Consider the following 19822-nt stretch of genomic DNA (forward strand, 5'->3'; position numbering starts at 1 on the left):
ATTCCGCTGCCGCATCACTAGTATTTGCAGTCGGTATAGTGATAAAAGTCAATGGGAGAAATGATTGTGACATTAGCTAGCAAAGCATGTTGATAATGACTGCTAAAGGAATAATCAGGGAAGTAAAGATGGGTATCATAATTATGTCGTCCGTTTTCCGTCTTTTGTCGCTTTTTTCCGTCTCTTTTCGACCCCCTTCCTACACAACTCATATGAGACGGACCTAGCTAGGTCACAAAGAGCCGCTCTTCCATCATCAGACACCCGTCATAAAAAGGCTCTGGCTGAACAGATCATGAGGTGATCATCGGACCCTGTAAAGCACCTATATACTATTAGGCCTTGGGTGTACGTCATGATTTTGTTGAACCGGGGTATGAACGGATCGAAAACGGGCGTGGCAACTTTTTTGTTCGAACGGTAAAGAAGCAAAAAAATTAAAACAGCCGACATGTGTTAGTCCTTGGCGCCGATGGCCCACAGCTCCACGCCGAGGACGCCAAACTTCTCGCCTTCGTCGCTGAGCGGCTCGTTGCCAAAGGTGAGGCACGTGGCGCTGACACCCTTCTCGAGCGAGTCGTCGAGCCAGAGGCCGTACTTGCCGTCGCCGCCGCCCACGCTGAGCCAGTGCGGCTCGCAGTAGACGTAGTACTCATTCACGCCGCTGTAGGGGAACGCCTTGAAGCGGATAGAAGGGGACGATGGCTGCGGCGGCATCGGGGAGGAGGATTTGGTGGGCGGGGTGGGCTGGTTCTGCCCGTCTGTTGTGTAGTCACGGTCGTCGTCTGCGTGAATGTCGTAGGTGCTCGTACCTTGGGTCTCGAGGTCCGTGTCGTATATGGGGATCAGGGCCGGCGGTGCTCGCCTCGTCGTCGCGGCAGAAGACGATGTGATAGTGGTGGCGCGGCCCGTCAGGTGTGTGGTGTCGGCCGAGGGCGGGGGAGGTAGGGGGCTCATCATGGAAGCACGCCACAGGAAACACTCGCCTGTACCGAAGTAGTGAGGTGCGATGTGTGGTGACTCGGACAGATAAGCGCCAAAAGTCTGTGTATGTGTAAAATTTGGCCAGCGGTTAGTCCTGTGTGATTAGAAGCGGAAGAAAATTATGCAAAGTAGGCGGGTTGTTCAATCAGGAACACTCACCCCTCCTTCATCATCCCGTACTACAAGCACGAATCCGCCCCGGCGGCCCCTGAAGGGCGCACATTTCTCGTACAGGGTGGCAAGACTGGCACCGTCCTGGTCCAGGCTATAGATCAACTTCCAGTCCTCCTCGATCCGTAACCTCTCGGGGACCATGATGCGAATCTCCTCTGCGACGGGGGCGGTCATCAAGCGCGCCGAGTCTGGGGTGTCGTTGCGGAACCCGTGGAGCACCAGCGGTTCCAACGGAGGCGGGCGGAGCGGCGAGGGGACGCGTGGGTATGTATTTGCGTGGTGTGGCCTGAACCTCCTAGAACTATACACGCCATCGACGCCATTACCGTTGCTGTATGCACCGTCGTCTTCCTCTGAGCCCATTTTGCCGCCGCCTTCCGGTTCGCTAGACCAGCGGCGCATCAGGCCGCCAAAGGCGTTGTACAGACCACCGCCGAACAAGCCAGAGGAGCTGGCGGACGTGGTCGTGGTAGGCGTGGCGGCCCCCGATGAGCTGGGTGGTGAGTTGCTGCCGTGGTAGTAATTCATGGCGGAGTTGATGCTCGTCATTCCCGGGTATTGGTCTGTCTGGTCACGGTTCGGAGTTGTAGGTGGAACGTTGTGTCTAAAAAGGGGTTTAAAGAGGCGTTTGTGGTCGACCGTGGTAACTGTACCGTACTGGGATCGATATCGCGTATGACGACGTCAGTGGAGTAAGCTGGACCTGGGTTGCTCGTGTCACTGCCGCCTTTTGGGCCAAAAATAGAAGGATACAAAAAAAGACACAGCGGCCTTCAGGGAACCGTCTCGCGAGTTCTAACGCATCCTTTTTTTACACCATCGGGGTGCCTGTTTTTATATCTGCTTTTATAAAAAGGAAAGTCACAGATAAACCTCACGAGGAATGGGGAGAGCCTCCTCTCAGGCACGCAAGTGTTACAGGGGTCATACGTTGTCAGCACCACGACCTTAGCCACTATGGGTTGGTCATGGATTAAAAGGTGGGTTGGGAAATGCCGTTGTTCGTCACCGCCAGCCCACGCTATCTGCCTTTGTGCAGCGAGAGGGTGGGGTAGCAAGCAAAGCAGTACGTTTTGGCAGCAAATAGTTTGACTGACGGCTTACGGCAGCCTGGTCTTTTTTTTTTTTTTTTTTTTTTTTTTTTTTTTGGCTCACTACAAAACAAACCAGCTCTCTGTAGCTGTATGTACCTACCTTACCTACCTAGGTAGGTCCGGAGTACGAGTACCGGTTCGTGTCCACTAGCCTGGCCATGGCAAGGTTGCACTACCGCCGCGGGCCGCAGACACCGCCCTCCGATCAATCAATCAATCAATTGATCCCAGCCAGTCATCCAGCAACTTGATGTCTCACCTCGTCTCGGGCATGTGCCTTGATTCTCTAATCACCTTCAATCATCGCATCCTAGCAATGGGGTTACGATCTTTATTATTGTCATTCGCAACCCATACTATGTACAGACTCGTGCACACGCATGCGCCAGCACTCGCATTAACACACATATACGCACAGCACGTTTAACACATAACAAAGATAAACATGATTGTTCACTGACCACGCAATCAACAAATCCGTTTCGGACCAACACAAGAAATAAAACCTTCCTTGGCATTGACTTTTTTTTTCCCCATGCCGCCAAGCAACTCTAGGCTCTAGCCCTGTCAGTAAATCCAGGACCACGTTTACAACACAAATCCATGACACATTTGTTATCTCAGATTGCTGATGTATTTGGTAATGCCAGACCAAACACCATCTGGACTGGGATGCTTTGAGCAGACATCCGGCTCGAATTTGAACGAGTCGGCCAGGTGAGCCCTGGTCGTGGGCCCGATGGTGGCCACCAAAGTCCTGTGGTCGGAATCTTTGCGCCGCCCCACAGCCTCCGTTTCCAGCTTGCCATCGTCTTTGAGGTACCCAAGCGCACGCAGCATGCTGTCGCAGCCCGTCGGTGAGAAGACGACCGCCCAGAGCATCCGGTAGCCCCTCACCCTGTCGAGTGTCTGGCGCATTTCATCTTCGAACGAGTGCATTACGCCCGTCCCGTACACGACCACCTCGTCGACTTGTATGCGCCGGGTTGCCGCCAGCGTGCTATCCATCAACACCTTGGGAATTATATCCCTCCTGACCTCACCCGTAAGGAATAGTAATGGCGGTTTGGTATCCCTATCTTTGTACCACTCCCCGTAATGATCTAATATGAAGGGCGCAAGTGTTTCGCCATTACCCGTATGCTCTCCATAAACGTTCAGAGCTGGCTCCTGCGGGATGGCTTTCAGCGCGCGGGTCGTCGCCGGCCCAACGCTGTAGACGGGGATATCCTGTAAATTTGGCCATTGTGCACCTCCACTGCCTGTATTTTGCATTCATTGGTGAGCTTAAAATAACTCTCAGGAACAACGACAGGGGATCATCCACCAGTACCTGCGCCCTCGGTGACCAGGTGAGCAAACGCCTCAACGGCTCTCTGTGAGGTAAAGATCATGCCTCCATATTTGCAGTCTGTGCCCTTGCCAATCTTATGATCTTTCAGCACGGTCCTGACTTGGTTCATTCCATGGTCGAGGAACCTATGCTCGAGAACTGGTACGAAAATTGGCTCAAAGACATTGCCATCAAACGTCTGGGAGAATATCTCTTCATAGGCATCGACAGGGGTCGACTTGGTCTTGAGTAGTAAAACGGGAACCTTGTCGTATGCCATGATGCCGTATGTATCAGCAAGCGCAAGCCCAAGCGTTCGAGAGAGAAAAAGGGCTAAAAACAAGCTTCCAGTAAGCTATAACAATCGAGATCTAGCAACTAATCAATATTCCGGGTTTCCTTCTAGATCCTACGTTTTTATACAAGGGCAGTAAAGCGATGGCTAGACTTTCAAAGGGTGCTGTCGGCGGGGCACCGGCTCCGGGGCTTTATCGATAACCGCAATGGTACCCGTCTACGCAATTATTTTGCGAAGCTACCCTACCCCTGCCTGTTCAAGGTCAAAAAGGTCGCGCCAGTTGAAAGCCATTACCAATCATCAAGCGTAGTACATTCTGTACCTCCACAAGCTATCCAATGCCTTTACGATTACGCTGTTGAATTTACTCTCAATATTTTTTGTTCCAGGTCGGAAGTCATATAATACCAGAGATAGTAGCTGCACGAAATACGCTGAGCACATACTGTTGATTAGCAGCCATGGCCGGAGACTCGAGCGAACCAGAACCAAAAAGCCAGTCACCACAGTCTACGACTGCTGGTGGTACCGAATCGGGACCAACAAGCACCACAACACCAAAGCTTGCCAACGGCGTGGTGTTGGGAAAGGACGGCAAACCGTAAGAACTCGCCAACTCGTGGAAAAGCCCCATATCCATAAATTCCCGGCTCAAATCGCTGATAGACGATTTCCCCTCCGATGCCTCAACAGATGCCGAACATGCACTTCCATGAAAGACTGGGCGGCGCAGAGCAAGTCTCTCCTCAAATCCCCCGCGGCACAGGCCCGGCCGCCGCGCGACTGTCCAGCCGACGTGGAGACTCTGGGCCGCGGCACCTGGACGCTGCTGCACACCATAGCAGCGCAATACCCTGAGAAGCCGACGCAGACGGAACAGTCGGACCTGGCAGGCTTCATGCGGCTCTTTTCCAAGCTGTACCCGTGTTGGGTGTGCGCCGACGACTTTAGGGAATACATCAAGCGGGAGCCGTTACGCGTGCGGACGCGCGACGAGTTTGGCAACTGGCTGTGCAACGCGCACAACGACGTCAACAAGAAGCTGGGGAAGCCCATCTTTGACTGTAATCTGTGGGACCAAAGGTGGAGGACAGGGTGGAAGGACGGGAGATGCGATTAGAATCTGTGGTTTGGGTTTTTTTTTTTTTTTTTTTTTTTTTTTTTTTTTTTTTTTTTGTTGTGTTATTTGTGATTTTGCACCACACTGCTACAATATTGTACTCATACAAGCAAGCATCATCACTAGCGGGTTGGCGTGTACTATAGGAAAGGACACAAGGGTTTAAACTGGCTACAAAAGACACATGTTGTACCTATATAATGAACAGCCAAAATACACCTCTCATATAATTAGCCTGACTTTTCCCATTTAAGAGGAACATGTCTGAATCAGTCTACAATTTTTTTAGAACTTCCAAGCCGGACAGCTTTCTTGCAGCTGTACCTGCCGTTTTCACGCTTCCTGCAGCCTAAGTTGCAAGATCGATTACAGTAGGTGGGGAACACCACGTGATGCTTTGCCTTGATCAATCCACCTTTTTTCCCCATGCTGGACGATTGGATGCTCTACCGCTAACTGGTATGGATAGGAAAGATCTGGGGAATTGATCTTTCCTTGATAGTCTTGACCGTCACTCGTGTGCTAACCTTGCCTAACCACTAAAACTTCGACTCACCAAATACATACGGAAAGCGTCAGTATCTGGAAGATGGCAGACACAAAACGCAAAAACGGCCCCGGGGCTTCTGATGCCAATTCTTCCAAACGGAGAAAGGTATGTTGGAAAGGAAGAAAGAAAGAGAGAAAAGAAAAGTTTACCATGGTCCCGTAACTGACAACAATGTGCTTAAAGCAAGGCGGGAATGGAGGGAAATGGCAGACCTCTCATCAAAAGACCAAGATTGATGGCCGTGTGGCAATTGAGCTTGGTGATGTAGGAGTCTGGGTGACATGCGCAAGAAACCAGGAGGCCAAGGCAGCTCGCGAGGTTGAAATGCTTTTCGACGAAGTATGATATCCACCATATTTTCTCTTTTTTCTTTCTTTCTTCCCATCATGTCGCTGCTGCTGCACCAAGTACATGCCCTACCCTTGCAGTTCCTGCTAGGCAATTTGGAGGTACACTTGAGCCGCTCTGCTGTGAATATCCTTTGTTTGCTGACCCAAAATCCCTTGCCAGTACGTTGAAAAGCTATACGGAATCAAGCCCCCAGGGGAGGAAGATGATGGTTCGGACAACGAGGGAGGGGCGGATGACATAGAGGCTTCGATCCAAAAAGAGTTGACCTCGCTCAAGCCGACCCGGGCCCAGGGTTCAGAGCGAGTGTTCAATATCGTCCGGCAGGCTGTCGACTGTCTTCTTTTTGTCAAGACCAAGACACCCATTGAACCTGTGGAGTTTGTGCACCGCATATGCCTCGACACCAAGGCATCGTCGGGCCTTTCTGCGCGACGATTTCGTTATTTGAACAGGTTTACTCCCATTACCTTGATGGGACGGGCTTCCGATAAAGGCTTCATCGAGGTCTGCCAAAAGGTCCTGCCGCAGCACTTCAAAATGAGTGAGGCTTCGCAGGATGCGGAAGAAGCCGACATCGCAGCGGATGACAGGATCAAGGTGCAGAGCCCCGAGGAAGCGAAGAAAGAAGACAAGGAACAGTCAACACCGCCCGAGTGCACTGTAAGTCTTTGGCTCGTTCCTTCAGGTGATGTATATGAAGCCACGCTAACGAGCTACTCGCTACACCAGTACGCCATTAGGCTGTCAACCCGAAATCAGTGCCCGCTCAAGCGAGATGATGTGATCAAGGGTATTGCTTCGTTGATTGATGATCAAAGACACAAAGTCAACCTCACCAAACCTGACAAGGTAATATTGGTTGACATGTTCCAGGTAAGCAGAACACACAACTTGTTTGGCCTGACATTCATGATACATCGGACTCCCGTAAAAGCCGCCGGGGATAATGTGGGGTCTTCCGCTAACCAAAACTTTCTCCAGAATCTGTATGGCATGAGTGTGGTAGATGGCGACTGGGATGATCTGAAGCGATTCAACATTTCAGAGATTTACAGTGCCGCTGCAAAATTAGCGAAGGCGGATTCTCTTGAGCATCCCAAGGGGTCAACAGAGGAACAGAAATAAAAAAAAAGCAGCATAATGCAACGTGGATCGACCATATTCATTCAGCTCAACAAGGAGCTATTACGACAACGAAACACAGCACCACATTATGACTTGATCTCGGTGTCGAAAGAAGACTTGCTAGGCGAGAATTTGATCCAAAGGGGCCAAGTAATTTGTTTCCTGGCCTTGGCTGCACCCGGGATGCTGGACAGCATAAAGACAGCATTGGGCCGCACCTATCAACCAACTGCTGTTGGTCCAAACCCTCGGTGGGACCTCGGAAGGTTGCCTCGAAACAGTTTAGGTCTCTGATTCTTGAATTGGATCTTTGGTGGCTTACAGTCCACCTTCAAGCCCTCCACGATATATGCAGGCAAGGGGCATCAATGATGGTCAAACTCTTCAGCTCGACTTGTTCACTTAAGCGGATTTTGTGGGCCGCCCACGCACATTCGCTTATTTTTACCCAATCAGAAATTTTCCGAATCGCTTACCCCTTGGCTTGCGGGCTAGGCTGGACATGGGCCCCATCCTAACTAAACGGCTGGACTAGCCTAGTCTAGTGTCAGAAGTTGGGTGAAAGAAAGAATGCATGCATACGGAGTACTTACGAGGGTGCCATTCATCATACCCAAGACCGCATAACTACATACAGACGGACCGTTTGTCATCGATTTTATCTAGTACGTTCAATTTGATGGACGCATACATACACATATATGCGTACCTACATACATTGAATCACGCGGTGGTCAATGTTATGTTCGGAATAAACATTCCGCAGTCTATCTACTCGGGTATATCGGGATTGCTCGTCACCGCAAATGAATATGTCGGGACCGAGGTACGGCGCGTCGTACAGCATACATGCATGCCCAGTGACCAGCTTTTTCAAGAAGCTACGGATTGCTAGACTACTGCACGGTAGTTGTGCAACCAACAACTGGCCACATCATTTGGGGCACGAGTCCAGGGGTGGCAGACTGTCACTTTGATGGGATGACGGCGTTCTGTGGCGGCTTCTGGAACGGACCCTAAGCTTGAGACCAACGATAAGCGAGTGTCCACATCCTCCATCAGCCACCAGATGTGGCTATATCCCAGGTACTTGGATGATGTTCGCTGCAGTCTCGGCTATGATCGATTTCTGATTCGTCGTCAGTTTGACATCATGCACAAGCTAAATCTTACTCTTTTTTTTTTATTTCATTTTTGTTCTTCTTTCTTTTGGTTTGTTTTGTTCCATGCCTTCCTTGGCTTGGTCTTGGCTTTGGCCTGAGGCTGTCCGCTCACTATCTCCTGTTTTCGCATCCAACTACCTATGTTCTTGAAGTTCATCGTCGCGCCTCTAGATCCTATGGACTAGCATGTCACCGCAAGCGAGATGGCTGATCAGCTCGTCTGTCGAGTGACGTGGGCTCTCACGAATGTCTGCATAGCGCTACGCTAGCACGCCGTATATCGTATTGGCTATTCTCTCAGCCTTCCTAGGTAATCTGGCAGTTAGTCTTTGCCATATTCTTTGTTATGACAATGAAGCTAGGGCTTCTCCACGGCAAGTAACTCAAGGTCCATCATTTCCTAGCATCCCTGCGTGACAACCCTCCACCCCCTTCGCTTCTTTGAGCTTGGGGTACCCAGTCAAAGCGCGCCTTGGACCCGGGCAAAATCATGTTATTGCCGAAGCCCTTTCCTAGTCTGGTATGTCCTTACCGCCCTCCATCCAGTTACAAGACCAAAACGGCTGTCTGCATATTGCGCTTACCCCCATTGCCTACCAGGCTTGCACTCTTAGGGTTTCTTCAGACGATACTCATATCTTGGAAAGTTCTTGTCATATTTGTAGCTCCTCCTTAATCATAATCTACCATATCAATCCTTTCGGCTCGGCAAATTTGATTGGTACTTACTTGACTGTAAAGCATGGTTCTTGAAGAGCCTTTCCCTCCTCGTGCGTTCGCACAAAGGACAGCAGCATTCGCCCCGACATGCAACGCAGATCGCACGAACCGTGACACCTGGGTTACATCCTCATCTGTCAACAGCCGAAGGCCTCCAGGAGCACTTCCGGGCTCAGTATTACCAGCAACCGAACGAACAACGGCTTCTGTTGCGCCTTTGGCTTTTGCTTGTGAGCCTGAGCAGCCCTATCCGATGCATCGGTTCCCCTCGAAAGAAGGGCTCCAGGCCATGCTAAGCCGGCTACTTGCTAGCGGCGTAACCGTCGAGGGCATACGGGCCACCCCCGCCTCACCCGCCAGAATCCAAAATATATACACTATCTGCCTTTCCGGTGGGCAACAACTCGTGCTTGCCATGGCACCGTCCACGATGGTGCGGCTATTAAGATCTGAACAGCTTCTGGTCGAGTCCGAGGCCCTCTTGCTCGGATGGCTGAGGGAAAAGCTTACAAGAGATAAGCTTGTTGCTGATAAGGTTTGGCTCGCAGCAGACCCTGAAAACGGTAACACAACGTACGGCAATTACCCGGGTAGCACTGCCGAAGATAAACAGCCAATATTCACGGTATCCAAAGACTCGGTCAGAACTCGTGAAGTACCGTCCGTCTCGTCACAGATGGAACTGCTCGACCTGCTTCCAACCATCATCGCCTCTTCGACAACAGCAACAGACGCATTGGCGGTGGGTGATATCATTGAGACTTCATACTTTATATCCCACCAGCCTAGTGGACGACACATTACTGCGGACAAGATTCATCGGCAGGCAAAACAAGGGCATCCTATTGATACCAGGCAGATTGAATTCCAAGCCGGAACGATAGTCCGCGAGCTCTCCAGATTGACTGCGCCGACTGGACAGTTCGGCCCGGCTATTGCAGTACTTGGGTCCCCGATTACAGGGGGAAACTGTAGTTTTGGCGCGGGTGAGGATTCCAGGCCAGCGGCTTGTCTGAGCAACAACACATGGTCAAGCGCATTTCAATCCATGATGGAGGGTGTGTTGAGGGACGCTGAAGACATGGTCATCCACATCCCTTACGCCGCGATTCGGGCACAAATGAGGCGCCTCTGCCTGTACCTAAATGTTGTTACGACCCCTAAGCTTGTGCTTGTAGATGCAGGGGAGCCCACGAATCTCTTGGTGCGCACACGGGGCCTTTCATCGGACGACAGGGCTCATGTTTGCGCATCTACAAGCGTCTCAGGTCAAGGGACCTTTGGGAACCAAGGATCAGGCAAACAATTTGGGGTGGAAGGACTGGCTGACTGGTCAAACGCATACTTTGGCGACCCTCTCTTTACCAAGGCGTTCAGCAGACAGCCGTCTCGGAGCTTTCTTGATGGTTTCTATGGCGGCATGGAGAGCGCTGACGACGAGTGCTTGAGGTACCATCAAGACACCTCGGGCGTGCGCATCCTTCTCTATTCATGTTACCATCTCACCGTGTCCATTGTCCAGGAGTACTATCGGCCCAGGCAAGGGAGCACAGAACGTGAGATGGAGGCTAGGAGGAAGCTCGGCGAGGTACTGGCTACACTTGCAGCTGTTGGTGTGGCGGATGATTCACGAGGAGGTATGGGATGGCAGGCCAGGCCTGACGGGCTCACCGACTCCTCATCAGGAATCGACGCCTCGACCCCAGGGGCTGATTGGAGCTCAAGCCAGTACACATGCCGAGCTGAACTGCGCAGCTGAGACGGTGCTACTTGCACAATGCCTTGGTCTTGGCATACCTTTTTTTAAACAAGTAAACTGAGCCGGTTATTTGATTGGGGAACCAACTTCCTTGGGTATTAGGGACTTGGCGTACAACAAGGCAGGTGCTGTTGCATGTTCTGACGACCAGCATTGCAGTGGAAATTTTAGGGCTCTACTCGTAATCTTGAGGAGGGGACAGGGTTTTTTTTTTATGTTAACGAATTGAATGAGTGCATAGCGAGCGTCAATATGACCACAAAGGTACTTGAAAAAAACAAAGATAGATTTGCGTTTCCTCCGGACATTTCTGTATATTCCAACCAAGCAAGCAAAACAGCGAACCCAGACTAAGTCATGTTGACAGAGAACGATCTACTGTGGCCGTATTCACTCCAGTCTGAGACTTTGTTATTCCTTCCGGCCAAATCCAGTAGGATCTAACCACCTTTTTGAAATGTCCCCCCCCCCCAGTCAGCAAAGTCATTCAGCAAAAAAGAAGTTTTCAGTTCGATCGTATCAAGTAAGAGATAAAAACTCACAAAGCAAGCTTCCTTCCCGCACCCTTTTTATTCTTTTCTTTCTTTTTCACGTCTTCTTGGCGCAGCAGCAGCGCTTGCGGCCCCAACCGCAGCCCTGCATATACATGAAACCGCCGTAGCCGTCGCAGTGGTATTCGCACTGGCCCGACTTGGCCCAGCCGCACTCGCCCGGGTGGAAGCACTGCTCGCGGGCGACGATGTTGGAGAAGACGTCCTCGACCGGCGACGTTGCCGGGGCGGCCAGGGTGGTGGTGGCGGCGGCGAGGACGGCGACGAGGATGGTGGTGTATGTCTTCATGGTTGGGCTTTTTTTTTAAGGAAAGGGATGGGGGAAAAACGGGGTTTTTCTGTTATATGCTCAAGGGAGCTGGAAGGATGACTGTTTGTTTTTGGGGGGGTTTCTTTTATTGGTGTATGTTTCTGATGATGGTGATGATGATGATTGCTGATGATTTACAAGGAGATGGGGAAATGCATGGCAGCTTTATATACATATCTCTAGCCATAGACAAATCAGCAGATGATGGGACAATGCCACTGCATCGTTCAAAGGTGAGAGGTTCCATCGGTATCAACTTGGGGGAAGTGATGATTGCAAGAGTATCTTCCTAGTCCATCTGGTTCAGCTCCTCGGAATCCCTTGGGCCTGAATTGCAATTTTTTTGGGGGCCCTCGAGGACTGCGTAGTAATCCTTCGGGTACCACTGCCCTCACTTTTTAAAGAAATGAGGATATTCACTCGAGCTCCCTGAAGACTTGTATTTTTACCCGGCCACACTACCAACATAGACTCGTCAAATGTATGCACAGTCCCGGTCGATCATCCCTTGACACCACCGGCATTTCAAAGCCAAAAATAGAATGCCGGCGTTCCATGACGTTGAAAATGGTGTAGAGGGGGTTTCGCGGAAGCAGTTCCCGGTTCCATTTGTGCCACCCCGTTAATGTGTCTTGACCCACGGGATAAGCCGCCGGGCTGGTATGATCAAGCTGAGTTTCCTGACTGGCCAGGGCTATCCTTCAGCTGAGGGAGTTGTCTACATTGTCCATATCGAGTATTTCTTTGTTTTGTCTTCTGGCGATGAGGACCCGAAAGGAATATGTTTTACTCCAAATAATTGAGGCAGTGCAAAAAAAAAAGATACATTAGTGAGTGGCAAAGTTTTAATCGTTTGTGTATGGATTCAGGGGCTGTGGACGGGTCTGAGGAATTGGTACCCGAAAGGAGTCAGAGCTGGAGATGATAGCCTCAACTGTTTGCTGTGTCTGCTATTTTGAGAAATATCCATGAATTTCAAACTGAAAGATTGCATTCAAGAATTTAATATAAATCAAAGTATGAAAAGCGAACCAAAAGGCGCCGCCGTGAGATAATGATGGAATCCGGGAAAGACAAAGGCTCTATCTAGTAGCATCCAGCAAAAAGTCGACATCTCATAAATTATCTAGGCACATACTTGGCATCACCTACTACAACACATCATAAACCATGCAGCTGTCACTCCCTCCCATTGTCTTCCTCTTCACAATCACCGCCCTAGCCTCCTCCTCACCGGATGCAGGAATCGCAACCTCTCCACCAGTCGTCGTGCCCGAGAACGTTTCGCCGCCCGTGCCCAACGTGCTGGAGGTTGCGCGTCTGGAGAAGCGAAGGGCATGCAGCGGTCATCGTCTGCAGAACGACGTCTGCCAGGGCAGGCTGATATACCAGGGTAGCTCGCGACACAACTGGTAAGGACTGTTTTGTGCCTCCTTTTAGTGTTTTTTTTTTTTTATTTTTATTTTTTACTTGCAGTGACTAATAATCGCCCATCATGTGACTTCCCCAGCTACCGCAAGGACGGCAAGTGCTGTGCCAAGAACAAGAATCGAGACTATGGGATTGCGGTGACCAACAGGGCACAAAAGGGGGAAGACTGCGCATACTGCTTCTCGGGGACGTGTAAGATGGAGAATCCTTAGTCTGAGCGGATGGAATATTTTGTGTATTCTGTGATGCAGTGGTGTCTTGACTTTTTGTTTATACTATTTTGCCAGGCCAGATTAAAGATTCATTGTTGACAATGTACGCCGTGAGCTGAGATTAGCTACCTTCGAACGGAAAGCTCATGGTGTAAGTATATCTGTGTTAGCTTTGTTGTCACTAGGCCATATTTTCTTTGGTATTTTATGTAGCTCTTCTGCGATGCATGCGCAAAATCAACATACTCCAACATAGATGTACTTGGGCTATGATGGATGCTAAGATGCTCAAAATACAAATAAAAATAGTCAGATTACTGTGCATAGACTGTATCCGTGACAACTGTTGCGTGCCGAGAAACACCCGGGCTTGCGTTTTGTTACAGAAATCTTACCAAATACGCAGCTAATTGCGACCCAAACAAAAAAGAGGGAAAATAAACTATATGCAACTGACTAGGTACTTACCTGCCTTGCCTTGCCTATAAGGGGTCCTGCTCGACAGCCAAGAGAACCTAAAATAGAAACAAAAACAGAAAACTTTCACGTACAAACGGGCAGGCAGTTACTCAGTGGTCCCTGATTTGGAAATTTTGAACATGATAAGCAAAGTTACAGGTGAGCGAAAAAAAGAAAAGGTTTGAGGTTGTTGCGTGTCAGTGACAAGCCTGAGAGAGAGAAGAAAAGAAAAAGAAAAGGAGGGATATGCATACAAGGAGAAGAAAAACAGCAAGAAAAAAAACCAAAAAGAAAGAAAAAAGTTACAAAGGATGCAGCTCGTCCATGTGATGTCAGTGCTTTCGCTATCTGAATACGAGACGTTGGGAGGGAAAGAAGCGAAGCGAAGAATGTTCGAGTTATGGAACATCTTTAGGGTGTGGCTTAGTAGAAACGGCATGGTTTCCTTAGGTCTTCATTGGTGAATCGATGATGCATATGTTTTGTTCGTCTGATGACTTTGGTTGGGATTCCCTAGAACAGGACAAAAGCTCCCAGGAGATAAAATGTGTACCTGTTTACCGCAAACATACATGGGTAGGTACCTACATACGGTACACACGCATACCATGATGGAAATCGAGAAGGATCAAAAATAAAAAATAAAAAAAAGTATGGACGACCGGTCTCAAGAGTCGGGTTAGGCTTTCTGTTTCCTTTTTTTAGTCTCTGATGTTCGTCATTACGTGAGATTCTTTGATGGTTTGATAGGCAATGCCGGTTGTAAGCTATGTGCGCTTAAGTTCTTGGTTTGACTAGACCTACGTATATAGTAAAGGAATAGGTTTTTTTTTTTTTTTTATAATTTTAATCTCTTGGGATTAACAGGGCCAGCTGTCGTTTCTTGTCTGACTTGTCAGTAAAATCAAGCAACAAAATACTATTATAGTTCAAGAACTAGTCACCACATCACTACTCGGATTAACATTGCAGTCCAATCCAGCTTTGTTGCAAACAATATAAAACAAAAAAAAAACCCCCAACACACACACTCACATTACACTTTTTTGTCTTGCCGGCCTGGCACACAAAACCCACAAAAGGTTGCGTACAACGTAAGCGGCATTGTCTGCCCCGAAGACCGTTGAAACGGATCGTCAATGCGGCCATCCGAGGGTCATGTTTCCGCCCATCATCTGCCGCCGAAGCCTTCGGACGACCCAATACAAGGAAGCGATGACCTCATGTCCACCGGCAGGGAATGATGCAGCACACTGCATCATGTCCCAGCACTTAGTTATTTTGAGTCGTCCTTCCTGAAAGTCTAGAAGAGATACTGTTTTTGTTTTTTTTTCTTCTTCTTTGTTTCGTTTTATTCCTCTTCCATCTATCTTCCGAAACATTTCTTTCTGCCAAATCAAAATACCCAAACCGTTCTACTCGGTTGCTCAGTCGCCAGGGTGGTGATACAAGGCAGTTGAGCCTTTCAAAATTCAATCCCTCGTTTTTCACCCCTTGGAGTTTGTCGAATTATACAGGGAAAATTAAAAGGCCAAGACGTCAAACCGACACGAGTACTGCACACTCCCGCCTTGGCAAAGACATCGCCAAGAGCCATCCAAAAAAGGTTTTTTTTTTTTTTGTGGTTTTTTTTTTAATATTTTTATCATCTTGGAATAAACAAGACTCGGGATATTTGGCCCAAGGCCACACATCATGAGGTCACCAGCAAAAAGTGCAAAGGTCCTCGGGGTGTGCCTCCTCACCGGCACGGCAGCCTCGCAGCAACAACAGCCACAACAGCCACTTGTTGACCGACCGAGCGTCAACACCGTGACTGCGAGCTTCGACTCCTTCAGACCAAGCATCACCAACACAGCGAGTCTCAGCTATAACTCGCTCAGCCCAAGCTTCAACTCGCTCAGTCCTAGCATCACCACCACCACGGCGAGTCCAAGCTTAAACTCGCTCAGTCCAAGCTTCAACTCACTTAGCCCGAGTTTCAACTCTCTACGTCCCAGCCTGTCCCCCATAAGCGCACAACCACCTTCACTGGTCCCGGTAGGCCAGGTAGCGCTCGGCGGTGGGGCCTTTGCCGGCGGCAGCAGCAATGCTGCTAACTACGCGAGCTGTGCCGCAATCGGCAGGGCCAGCATACCCGGGTGCGCCATGGAGTGCTTCGCGACGGGGGCCTCCGCGCTGGGATGCGCCGTGCACGACCTCGGATGTCAGTGCCGACAGCAGGCGCGCATGATGGCCGCGGCCGAGGGGTGCGTCGCCGAGGCGTGTCCAGGGGCTGCTTACCAGCGCGTCATAGACGGTGCCATGTCCAGTAGGTCTTTTTTTTTTGTTTTGGTTATGCTTTTGAATAGCAAATGTTATGTAAACATACCTCTGGGTGTTTTGACCTGACCTGACGCTGATGATCTTCTTTCTCCCACCCCCAGTGTGTGGATGCGCCGTCGGTGTAGCAACCGCCGAAGTCTCGGGGTTGATAGCGAGGCCAGAACCGACGGGAACCGCGTCCGTCTCGGCGTCATATTCTTACATGAGCGGCAGTGGCTTCTCCGTGGTCCCATCCTTGACCGTCATCAACGACGCGGCGGCCTCCGGTACTGCGACGCCAAGCTTCATGCCCCAGAGAGAGCAACCGAGTCAGATGACACCAATCGCCAAGAGAGATGTCGAGGAAGACCGCGGACCGCATAAGAGCTCCGACCTGACAAACAAGGCCTCAATACAGGCCAGCTCCGGAACGTCGTCTAGTCGTTACGGGAATATGCGCATTTCGGGTTTGGTAATTTCGGTTCTGCCTACATTGTTGGTTGGTTTGATTGTATAGAAGAAGAAGAGGAAGAGAAGAAGAAAAAAAAAGAGTATGAAATACGGGGTTAGTGGAATGGGGGTGCCACAACCACCTGCCTGTCTGCCCATCTGCCTCGCGCTCTCATCGTCCTTGTGGGCGAGTGTTTATTTTCACGGCGCGATGTGCCAAACATTACAGATTATGAGACATATTGAAAGATGAATCAAAATGCCTGATACGATCAACAAACCTGTCGTACCAAGGTAGAATACGGGGCATAGCCTTACCTTGATCGATCCATTCATAATCATGTGAACAGACCCGTATGCAATTTGGTTGGCCCCCAATGCTTGTGCCATGTCTTGGCCCAATAACGTCAAGAGTAAAAGGCTGACCGGGCACAACGGGCCGATGAAAGGACATGATGAAGAAGTTAAAGTACGACGAAGTACGAAGTAGTGCTAGCCAAGACCATTGGTCATCTAGAGCTGGCAGCCTTGCCCCGCAGAACGGTAAATTCCCTAAACAAGTTAGTCGCTTCGCTCAAAACACGAACCCCCTGGGCTGACGAGAGGGACCTCGCAGTATGTACATTACCCCGTATGTTGTAATTGAGGAAAGGCTGCCTGGGCGCTAAATGAGCATACCGAGTAAAAGAAAGGACTGACTCCCACCAGGAAGGATCATTAACCTTGCACCCCCTGAAAGATTCAAAGCATCAAAGCACTTATTTGCCAGCGGCACAGTCGCCAAGCATCGTGATTTTGATTTTTTCCCCCATTCCATCATTGATTCTTCCCGCATGAGCTGATCCACCATTGTCGAGATTTGATTCCCCTGTCTGGTCTGGTATGGAAATTTTTGGGTACTGATACACCGTACGCGTAAAACGAATATTACCCTTAATGCGGTTCCGCAAAAGGTCATAATTTGCCATCAGGCAACAGGAGGGCAGGCTGGCTGTACCGATGGGCGAAATAGGATAAATAACCCCCCGCGAGACTCCTCTACTTGATCTCAGGTAGATGGGAGAAGACAGCACTCGCCACAGCTCATTCTCACAGTCGCTTTCCCATCGCCCACATTCTTTGAACCCTGCTGCTACTACTCTCGTTGAAAATTTTCTTCGCAGCACCACCAAGCAAATTCAGTCAAGATGCGTGCCCAATTCTCTGTCCTCGGGGTCGCGGCTCTCGCCAGCAGCATTGTCAACGCGATGCCCTCCACGCTCGAGGCCAGGGCGCTTCCCCAAGTTTCGGCTGTCGCCAAGCCGAGGGCGTGCTCCTCGTACCCGACCTTCAACTCCGCCACCGGCGAGGCTACCGAGTTCATCTTCTACGCCGATTCGACCGAGGAGCCCGTCCTCTCGGGGGCCGGCACCGTTGTGGGAAATTTGGCCAACACTAACTTGGCCATTGCACGCGTAAGCCATACCTTTTTGTTTTCCCACCCCTCGAGAACAAACATCCGGCAGTGTCCTCCACTTTTACGCACGATATAAAAATAATAAATCATTGCTGACATCAAGCGAATCATGTCTTCAACAGATCGGAATCGCCGTTCGCCAGGATCTCGCCAAGTCCGTGACCAAGTGCTTCCCCGACGGCGGCGAGGAGGGACTCCGCACCCGCACGCACGGCGACTGGAGGCGTCTGACCCTCTCCGGAAGCGATGACGAGAACATCATCTTGGTCGGCCAGGGTCCCGTGGCCCACAGGCCCCTGACACCTCACGACCACTTCTTCGCCAACGGCACGCAGCAGCCCGGTGTCTTCATGGGCGATCAAGGATCGACCACCTGGGCCTTCTCGAGGAAGAACGCCAACGCCTGTCAGTCGTTCGACCAGTACGAGATTCGTCTTCTGAAGAGCGCAGACTCGCCCCTGAAGGATGGAGAGTTCAGGGGCTTTGTGCGTGCTGGTTGAGCCCGACCGGCATTGCCGAGTGCTTGGTTCGACATGTGAGAATTGCGTAATATTTGTTTATTTACCCTCTATACAGACAGGGTGGATGTGAAGGCAAATACCCAGCTCCCGCCGGTCTACGAGCATGAACGCCAATGTTGTGCAGCATGATGCATCACTGCTTATAATAAGTATCATACGCAACACATATGTCGGAGATATGGGGTGTACCTCGATAGATAGTTGGGTCAGGCAGCACAGACGGGCAGGGTTGGTTCATGAGCACGAGTCAATTTAATGTTAATGATTTGACGGATACCCCGGATTGCTGGACCTTTTGGGTTTATGCATGTCGCCTAAACACAACATGTTGGTATTCCGCCCGCAAACGCTCCGTAATCCATAAAAGGGCAGCGCGCTGGCTACACTTTTTTTTTTTTTTTTTTGCTACTCATTAGCCAATATCTCGGGACCGACCAGTCATGTCTGCTCGGTTGCATGTGCGGATGCAGTAGGGATGTCAACAAAGTCAGTCCTTCAAAGTTGAACCGAGTCCAACGTCAATAAGCAATGTTATCTCGCCGCCATCTGCCATCTGCGCGTCAACCCTGAGCTAGCCCCACCGCCTTTGGCCCACGGGCCTTTCTCGGTTGGTGGGCGCTAAGCAAAACGAATGATCAGCTTTGACCCAACCTGCTTTGTTTGTTAACAAGCCAGATCCATGTACCCAATGTAAACAAATACGATTCTAAGCCATCACACCGTCAACCAAGTACGAAGTAGCAAGGTAGTCATCTCACGGCAAGGAATGAGAAGAAAAAACACTGGCATGGCACCGGTGGGGTGATGATGGAATTTGCGGGAACAAAGATACAGTCCGTGGTAGGTACTTCGAGTAAAAAGATCAAGCGAAATGGCAGGCGGGGCAGCCGTAACAGTGCCCGTCGATGACACTTGATAAGGTACTGTGATCAAGCTAGGTACGGTATGCCGTACCGTAGGACGAACGGTGGCGTGGCCAGGACATTCAAAAACTGGGTAAAGAAAAAGAGATTGTTGTACAACAATCAATTGTGTGATCGAGATGGCAAGCCTCACACCATCTCGTTGGGCTCATTTTGGGAACCGGACAACGACGTGGCGGAGACCTTGATTGAGACCCAAAACTGCCCGAACCATAACAACATCTAGATAGGTAGATGTAAGGTCGATACGTGGTACAATATATGTCCAGAGTGTTTGTTTGCATTGCCTACGTGTCAGTAAAAAAAAAAAAAACACTGAGTCGCACGCTGAGAGGGGACGTTTGCCTTGGAGGGAAAATCCAAGCGGGGAAAATGATATCCGATCCAAAAAGAGGAGACAAATACCTACCTAGATGGATAAGGAGGGGTGAATGCAACGATATGAGAAAGGAAGGAAACGCCGAAACGAACAAGAGGAAAATTGGATGAGACACTCTGATAGTATGGAAGCCGAAGCATAAAAAAGACAGCGAC

At 50.1% G+C, this 19822-nt stretch overlaps 7 protein-coding genes across 7 annotated transcripts; 4 read left to right on the plus strand and 3 right to left on the minus strand.

The window, feature by feature from the left end:
* Nucleotides 1-55: 55 nt before the first annotated feature.
* On the minus strand, nucleotides 56-1995 carry PgNI_01616 (uncharacterized protein). Its single transcript, XM_031121687.1, has 2 exons — nucleotides 1144-1995; nucleotides 56-1044 (listed from the first exon to the last, which is right to left on the minus strand). Exons 1-2 carry the CDS (start codon nucleotides 1705-1707, stop codon nucleotides 457-459), a joined length of 1152 nt encoding a protein of 383 aa, XP_030987619.1. The 5' UTR covers nucleotides 1708-1995; the 3' UTR covers nucleotides 56-456.
* A 610-nt stretch (nucleotides 1996-2605) lies between these two features.
* On the minus strand, nucleotides 2606-3865 carry PgNI_01617 (uncharacterized protein; the record flags this gene model as incomplete). The annotated part of the gene is made up of 2 exons (XM_031121688.1): nucleotides 2606-3514; nucleotides 3586-3865. 2 exons carry the CDS (start codon nucleotides 3863-3865, stop codon nucleotides 2868-2870), a joined length of 927 nt encoding a protein of 308 aa, XP_030987618.1. The 3' UTR covers nucleotides 2606-2867.
* A 329-nt stretch (nucleotides 3866-4194) lies between these two features.
* PgNI_01618 (uncharacterized protein) lies at nucleotides 4195-10965 on the plus strand. Its single transcript, XM_031121689.1, has 8 exons — nucleotides 4195-4484; nucleotides 4577-4978; nucleotides 5577-5658; nucleotides 5737-5892; nucleotides 6064-6564; nucleotides 6634-6777; nucleotides 6886-8513; nucleotides 8597-10965. Exons 1-7 carry the CDS (start codon nucleotides 4345-4347, stop codon nucleotides 7027-7029), a joined length of 1569 nt encoding a protein of 522 aa, XP_030987625.1. The 5' UTR covers nucleotides 4195-4344; the 3' UTR covers nucleotides 7030-8513; nucleotides 8597-10965.
* A 294-nt stretch (nucleotides 10966-11259) lies between these two features.
* On the minus strand, nucleotides 11260-11511 carry PgNI_01619 (uncharacterized protein; the record flags this gene model as incomplete). Its single annotated transcript, XM_031121690.1, has 1 exon — nucleotides 11260-11511. The coding sequence occupies one exon, from the start codon at nucleotides 11509-11511 to the stop codon at nucleotides 11260-11262; it is 252 nt and encodes an 83-aa protein (XP_030987624.1).
* Nucleotides 11512-12702: 1191 nt separating this feature from the next.
* On the plus strand, nucleotides 12703-13175 carry PgNI_01620 (uncharacterized protein; the record flags this gene model as incomplete). Its single annotated transcript, XM_031121691.1, has 2 exons — nucleotides 12703-12944; nucleotides 13043-13175. 2 exons carry the CDS (start codon nucleotides 12703-12705, stop codon nucleotides 13173-13175), a joined length of 375 nt encoding a protein of 124 aa, XP_030986358.1.
* Nucleotides 13176-15329: 2154 nt separating this feature from the next.
* On the plus strand, nucleotides 15330-16455 carry PgNI_01621 (uncharacterized protein; the record flags this gene model as incomplete). Its single annotated transcript, XM_031121692.1, has 2 exons — nucleotides 15330-15945; nucleotides 16061-16455. The coding sequence occupies 2 exons, from the start codon at nucleotides 15330-15332 to the stop codon at nucleotides 16453-16455; spliced, it is 1011 nt and encodes a 336-aa protein (XP_030986359.1).
* Nucleotides 16456-17139: 684 nt separating this feature from the next.
* On the plus strand, nucleotides 17140-19120 carry PgNI_01622 (uncharacterized protein). The gene is made up of 2 exons (XM_031121693.1): nucleotides 17140-17842; nucleotides 17967-19120. Exons 1-2 carry the CDS (start codon nucleotides 17576-17578, stop codon nucleotides 18342-18344), a joined length of 645 nt encoding a protein of 214 aa, XP_030986360.1. The 5' UTR covers nucleotides 17140-17575; the 3' UTR covers nucleotides 18345-19120.
* Nucleotides 19121-19822: the final 702 nt, after the last annotated feature.

Source organism: Pyricularia grisea, assembly GCF_004355905.1.
Source record: "Pyricularia grisea strain NI907 chromosome Unknown Pyricularia_grisea_NI907_Scaffold_1, whole genome shotgun sequence".
Lineage (NCBI taxonomy): Eukaryota > Fungi > Ascomycota > Sordariomycetes > Magnaporthales > Pyriculariaceae > Pyricularia > Pyricularia grisea.

Excerpts from the sequence above, each read along its gene's own strand:
- PgNI_01622 (XM_031121693.1), top strand. The coding sequence starts at position 17,576 with ATGCGTGCCCAATTCTCTGTCCTCGGGGTCGCGGCTCTCGCCAGCAGC. Across the intron at positions 17,843-17,966 it reads CTAACTTGGCCATTGCACGC|ATCGGAATCGCCGTTCGCCA; the intron begins GTAAGCCATACC and ends TGTCTTCAACAG.
- PgNI_01616 (XM_031121687.1), bottom strand. The coding sequence starts at position 1,707 with ATGACGAGCATCAACTCCGCCATGAATTACTACCACGGCAGCAACTCA. Across the intron at positions 1,045-1,143 it reads TACGGGATGATGAAGGAGGG|ACTTTTGGCGCTTATCTGTC; the intron begins GTGAGTGTTCCT and ends ACACATACACAG.
- PgNI_01618 (XM_031121689.1), top strand. The coding sequence starts at position 4,345 with ATGGCCGGAGACTCGAGCGAACCAGAACCAAAAAGCCAGTCACCACAG. Across the intron at positions 5,659-5,736 it reads ATTCTTCCAAACGGAGAAAG|CAAGGCGGGAATGGAGGGAA; the intron begins GTATGTTGGAAA and ends ATGTGCTTAAAG. Across the intron at positions 6,778-6,885 it reads TATTGGTTGACATGTTCCAG|AATCTGTATGGCATGAGTGT; the intron begins GTAAGCAGAACA and ends AACTTTCTCCAG.